Below are 5,919 nucleotides of genomic sequence, written 5' to 3'. Positions count from 1 at the left end.
TGTAATGTACGCACTATGTTTTTTTAAATATATTTATTCATCAAAAATGTTAAAAAGGCAGAAAAAAAATGAGTTGGATATACACTCACCTAAAGGATTATCAGGAACACCTGTTCAGTTTCTCATTAATGCAATTATCTAATCAACCAATCACATGGCAGTTGCTTCAATGCATTTAGGGGTGTGGTCCTGGTCAAGAGAATCTCCTGAACTCCAAACTGAATGTCAGAATGGGAAAGAAAGGTGATTTAAGTAATTTTGAGCGTGGCATGGTTGTTGGTGCCAGATGGTCCGGTCTGAGTATTTCACAATCTGCTCAGTTACTGGGATTTTCACGCATAACCATTTCTAGGGATTACAAAGAATGGTGTGAAAAGGGAAAAACATCCAGTATGCGGCAGTCCTGTGGGCGAAAATGCCTTGTTGATGCTAGAGGTCATAGGAGAATGGGCCGACTGATTCAAGCTGATAGAAGAGCAACTTTGACTGAAATAACCACTCGTTACAACCGAGGTATGCAGCAAAGCATTTGTGAAGCCACAACACGCACAACCTTGAGGGTTGCAGAAGACCCCACCGGTTACCACTCATCTCCACTACAAATAGGAAAAAGAGGCTACAATTTGCACGAGCTCACCAAAATTGGACAGTTGAAGACTGGAAGAATGTTGCCTGGTCTGATGAGTCTCGATTTCTGTTGAGACATTCAGATGGTAGAGTCAGAATTTGGCGTAAACAGAATGAGAACATGGATCCATCATGCCTTGTTACCACTGTGCAGGCTGGTGGTGGTGGTGTAATGGTGTGGGGGATGTTTTCTTGGCACATTTTAGGCCCCTTAGTGCCAATTGGGCATCGTTTAAATGCCACAGCCTACCTGAGCATTGTTTCTGACCATGTCCATTCCTTTATGACCATCATGTACCCATCTTCTGATGGCTACTTCCAGCAGGATTATGCACCATGTCACAAAGCTCGAATCATTTCAAATTGGTTTCTTGAACATGACAATGAGTTCACTATACTGAAATGGCCCCCACAGTCATCAGATCTCAACCCAATAGGGCATCTTTGGGATGTGGTGGAACGGGAGCTTCGTGCCCTGGATGTGCATCCCACAAATCTCCATCAACTGCAAGATGCTATCCTATCAATATGGGCCAACATTTCTAAAGAATGCTTTCAGCACCTTGTTGAATCAATGCCACGTAGAATTAAGGCAGTTCTGTAGGCGAAAGGGGGTCAAACACAGTATTAGTATGGTGTTCCTAATAATCCTTTAGGTGAGTGTAATGCCATATATATGTGACTGGAAAGCATAGACAGCAGGGGGCGTAAGCCAGGGTTGTGATTCACTTGAAAGCCCAGGGTCTTTGTATAGCCATTTCAGGTTTTTTACTTTCAAACATAAGGTGAACGCCTACTCAAATAGAAGTGCTACAAATGTGAATAAAACCAAAAGCTACAAAGTGGAACAAGTACATAAGTTTGAAATTAAACATTTGAAATAACCTTCAGCAAGTGGATTTGTAATTATGTATGTCTTTTTCTAATTGTATAATAACAAATACCCTGCAACCCTATTCCCATTTCATTACACAGGAACATCCTATTACTATGTAGTTACATAGTGATATGAATCCGCTGAATATTAAGGGGTACAAAACCAACGAATTCCTCTAGCAAAACAACATGAGAATTGTATTCCGATCTAAATACTGGTGAAACATAACGTAATCTTTCAGGCAGACGTGGCAGAATTGTCATTTCCTTACTGACATGCTTTATGACCTGCAATAATTCACTGAACCATCAGTCTCAACATGTGACCATGAATAAACAAAGATCAATGCACCCACATAAAAAGTAAATTTAGTCTACAATGAAAATTCGGACATCAACATTGAGCATACAGTCACAGGTTTTGTGTTTTTTCAGTCCACCCCCATTTAGCCAGATTTACATTTATACAATACATGACTGCCTTCATTTCTTCTGGTATATAAATATCAGTAGTGTAATATGATTTACCTGTTAAAAGTTTTTTTGTTGAACCAAAGAAGAAATCCCCCAAAATGATTCCATTCATTTATCTTATTCTTTTTTGCTTTGTTGACAATTGTTTTTAGTTAAATATATTGGACTATATATTGTCTATAACATAACTTTGTACCTAGACAAATTACAATCATATTGACTGGTTCGACAGTGATCTTTCTAATGAACAAAAGGCATAGAAAACTACATACTGAAATGCATATTAGTGTCAGAAATATATGTACTGGTCATAATAAAGGAAAATATAATGAAAAGGTCAATGTTTAGCCATAAACTCAAGGTCAATTTTCAACCGCTGCACAAATTATATTCTGTAAAGGTAATTTACCAATTAATTGAAAGTATTAAAAAATATATAATTATCGCAAAGACATTTGATGATATTGATATATTATCTATTATTTAGGATATGCTTTGCAGACAAAAGACAAATACATTCAGTTTAGCACAGAGTGTAAAGTACTGTACGTTGTGTTGTTATTTAGGAAATAAAATAATAATTAATTAGTATATACTTAACAAGACCAGACAATGTTAACAGATTAAAAGCCAACCTGTCCAGACGACTTAAATTAATTGACACATCAATTTGCCCATTTCACCAAGAGATTAAGCCGTATTACTGCCGATGTACATACAACCCGTCAAACCATACTACGCCGTTGAGTATGGACTCAATCACAACATATTGTTTTTGTACATTTTATAAAGGTTTGATCTAGAATTCCGGTAATATACTGGGTGCAATATTTAAAAAATGTATATACATGATATCTATCAATTGAATTCATGAATCCACAGAGTTCTTCCATAGATGTATCAAATGTAAGAACGACACACTTTTCACCAAAACCAAATACCATAATCATGCTTTATTTTTTTTATATCTCCTGAAATAAATAAATACATACATAAATAGAGACATAGATCAACAATCAAAACATACACACTGTCAGTGTCTTAAAGTCTATTGAGAGTGCCCTTCTGACTGGGTGGATATGTACAGGTCAGTTCCACCGCAGTTAATGTTGGGTCTGGGTCAGATTGTGTTGTTTGGTGGTCAACAGGAGCATAGCGTGGCTGACTGGTTGCTACTGTTAGCAGGAGGTGAAGGTTTTCCAAAAGAAGTTTTTACAGGGGGCTTTGCGGTCACGCTGCGGCAGCTGTGATAGCCTGTTATATACAGCTCTCTCCTCCAGTCGAGACTCAAGGGGGTCTTCTAGATCCACAGGGGACATGTCTCCGGGTAACATGTTGTTGTCCGACGCACCATCTAACAAGCCAGACACCAGCTTGAGAATCAGCTCTTTGCGCTCTTTACTCAATTCCTAAAAGAAGAGCAGAAAATGTGTGAGTGGCTGCATATATGTAAATAAAAGGATATCAAATTTCTTAGCATGTTACCCCTCGTTTTCCAATTTTTGTGTTGAAGCATCATCCAGATTTATATATTTGGTTTTCTACTTATCTGCACAAGCCACATAAGGAAGTCTCCGGACCCCAAAACCTTCTTAACTGTCTCCACATAACATTCTATAGACCAAAAGGTTTTCAGGGCCCTTTAAAAAGATGTGATGAAGGTTATTTTCTGCAAACATCACTAGTTTGAAGAAAACGGACTAGCTACTTCAGGTGTTATGTTCAGTGTCATCTTTACTGTCATATCTGCTCAGGCTGCTTGGCTACAAATATGGAAAGTGGCATCAAGTGGCATCAAGATTGCGAACCAAGCTCTGTTGAATTTGAGGTATACGCTGATATGTGAGACTACCAGTGTGCGGATTAAACCAAAGATCCAAAACAAGGTCAAAGCAGCAAGTAAACTGTGTTTAAACAATATGTTTGATAACAATGGAAATACTGGAAGTAGCAGTGCTTTTGCATTTACATGCCTTAACAGACCTAAAAAAATATATTGTGAAGTTTATTGTGGGGCCATTTTGAAGCCTTTATGTGCTGTATGTGGCTTGTGCATGAATAATATATCTCAGAAAGAGAATGATTCAAATTGTCTGGAAAGCTTCAACACTAAAAGTAGTAAGTGATGTCTGACAAACCTTTAAAAACAAAATATCCCTTTTTATTCATATGTGAATATTTAATCAATATTACCAGAGAAAGCTACTTTAAAATATTTATTTTAATATAATCAAAAACTTTAAAATGTCAAACCTACTAACAGGAAAAACAAAAACATATACATTATTGTAGTACTAATGCATGAATTAACAATCATTTAAAATTGATCACTGCAAATCCGTTTGTTAGATTATTCATAACACTAACGTTTTCTATCAAACATATTTTTTTCATGAAATTATTTCACCCATTTCTTTTAAGAACAATAATAAAAATAACAATTGAGAATAAATGTAAGATGAAAACCGTTTGAATTGTTTATAATACAAAATCCAAAAACATTCTCTACTCACCCTATTTAGTAGTGGGCTCCTCTCTTCGGCAGGAAGCACGGCGGCTGCTCTAACATAGTATAGAACCCCCATGAGAGATGCTAAAATCACCAGAAGCTGCATGCTGAGAGAGATGGCAGCGGATGACAGGCAGACAGAAGATTAGGAGATGAACAGAGAAACAAAAAGGGAGCTGGAGGGAGAGCTCAAAGTGCTTGCGAGATCAGTGGGAGACCAGAGAGTGGTCGAGAATTAAGGTGCACCGGTAGCCTTGAAAAGATTGCTGTCACTGAATACTAAAGCAACGTTGACTCTTAAACTTGGCACCCAAAGTCTCCCGCTCCTTTATAGCCCTCTCTCCCTGACCGTCACTGACGCAAAAAGTGGAGGGTGGATGACGCTGGGGCGGGGGTCAGAGAATAAACAAATGGAGTAATTAAACAGTTAACCCACTGACTAACACCTACATGTTACCACGTCATGTGTCTAAGAATTGTTCAGACATCAATACCAAAATAATACATTGAAAGTCATTTTATGTACGTTAGGCCATCTGCAAAAAAAGACAAAAAAAATACTCTTGCAGGTGTCATTTCAAGGGTTTTACCAGCTATGTGCAACACAGTACAGTAAGTCACGATTTCAGACAATAGATAATCAGCTTGAAAAATGGTATTCCTGCCCATGAAAACCATTTTTCAAAGGTCTATCAATGAAACCAAGCTCACATAAAAGAAGTCCTCTAGACTGTACCTTGGTATTACCACCCATTCTATCCAAAATGAGTCCTGTATATTTCTCTGCATACAAATCCTCTGACTCTGATTTGAACTCCGACACCTCAAGATTACAATCGAACTGTCTGACGCCTGGCATGCCTTACAGCAGTACACTGACTACAAAGCCTTTGTCAGTCCGACTGTTTTCACCACATGAGAATTAAGTGTTGTCAGACAATGCATGCATCTACTGTCAATGGCACTATATTCAGCCAAGCAACCCATGAGTCTAAGCCTTGGGATCTTCTAAGTAAAACTAGTTTTTACATTATTTCCCTGACACTGATGTCGAGAGCGAATTACAGTGGTGATTGCATACATTTTCAACTTCTTGTGTCCTGGCGATGGGAATCAATTCTAGAACACTGGTGTTGTTACCCTGCCTTTACCAACTGAGCTACACAGGTTTAAAGCTATTTTATTTTGTCAATTTTAGGACCCCTTTTTGTTAGTCTTTATATAATAACTGTTTTGATATAATAATGGCTTTGCAGCTAATAACACATTCATACATGGCAAAGCAGACAGTCAGAAAAGTGTTCAAAGGAAATATATGATGATGTCACTATTTTCCAAACCCACACAATGAGTGTCACTTTAAATGTACACGTTTATCAAAACAACCTTTGAACAAATTCAGTCCATGCACAGTATAATATATACACACACAC

The 5,919-nt window shown here is 37.7% G+C and overlaps 1 protein-coding gene across 1 annotated transcript; it reads right to left on the bottom strand.

Moving 5' to 3' along the window:
- Positions 1–2,953: 2,953 nt before the first annotated feature.
- cort (cortistatin) lies at positions 2,954–4,770 on the bottom strand. Its single transcript, XM_010891789.3, has 2 exons — positions 4,491–4,770; positions 2,954–3,386 (listed from the first exon to the last, which is right to left on the bottom strand). The coding sequence occupies exons 1-2, from the start codon at positions 4,590–4,592 to the stop codon at positions 3,156–3,158; spliced, it is 333 nt and encodes a 110-aa protein (XP_010890091.2). The 5' UTR covers positions 4,593–4,770; the 3' UTR covers positions 2,954–3,155.
- Between the last annotated feature and the right edge of the window lie 1,149 nt (positions 4,771–5,919).

This window comes from Esox lucius, chromosome 12 (genome assembly GCF_011004845.1).
Source record: "Esox lucius isolate fEsoLuc1 chromosome 12, fEsoLuc1.pri, whole genome shotgun sequence".
Lineage (NCBI taxonomy): Eukaryota > Metazoa > Chordata > Actinopteri > Esociformes > Esocidae > Esox > Esox lucius.
Note: the sequence above shows the minus strand (reverse complement) of the source record. Positions and strands in the feature narration are given on the sequence as shown.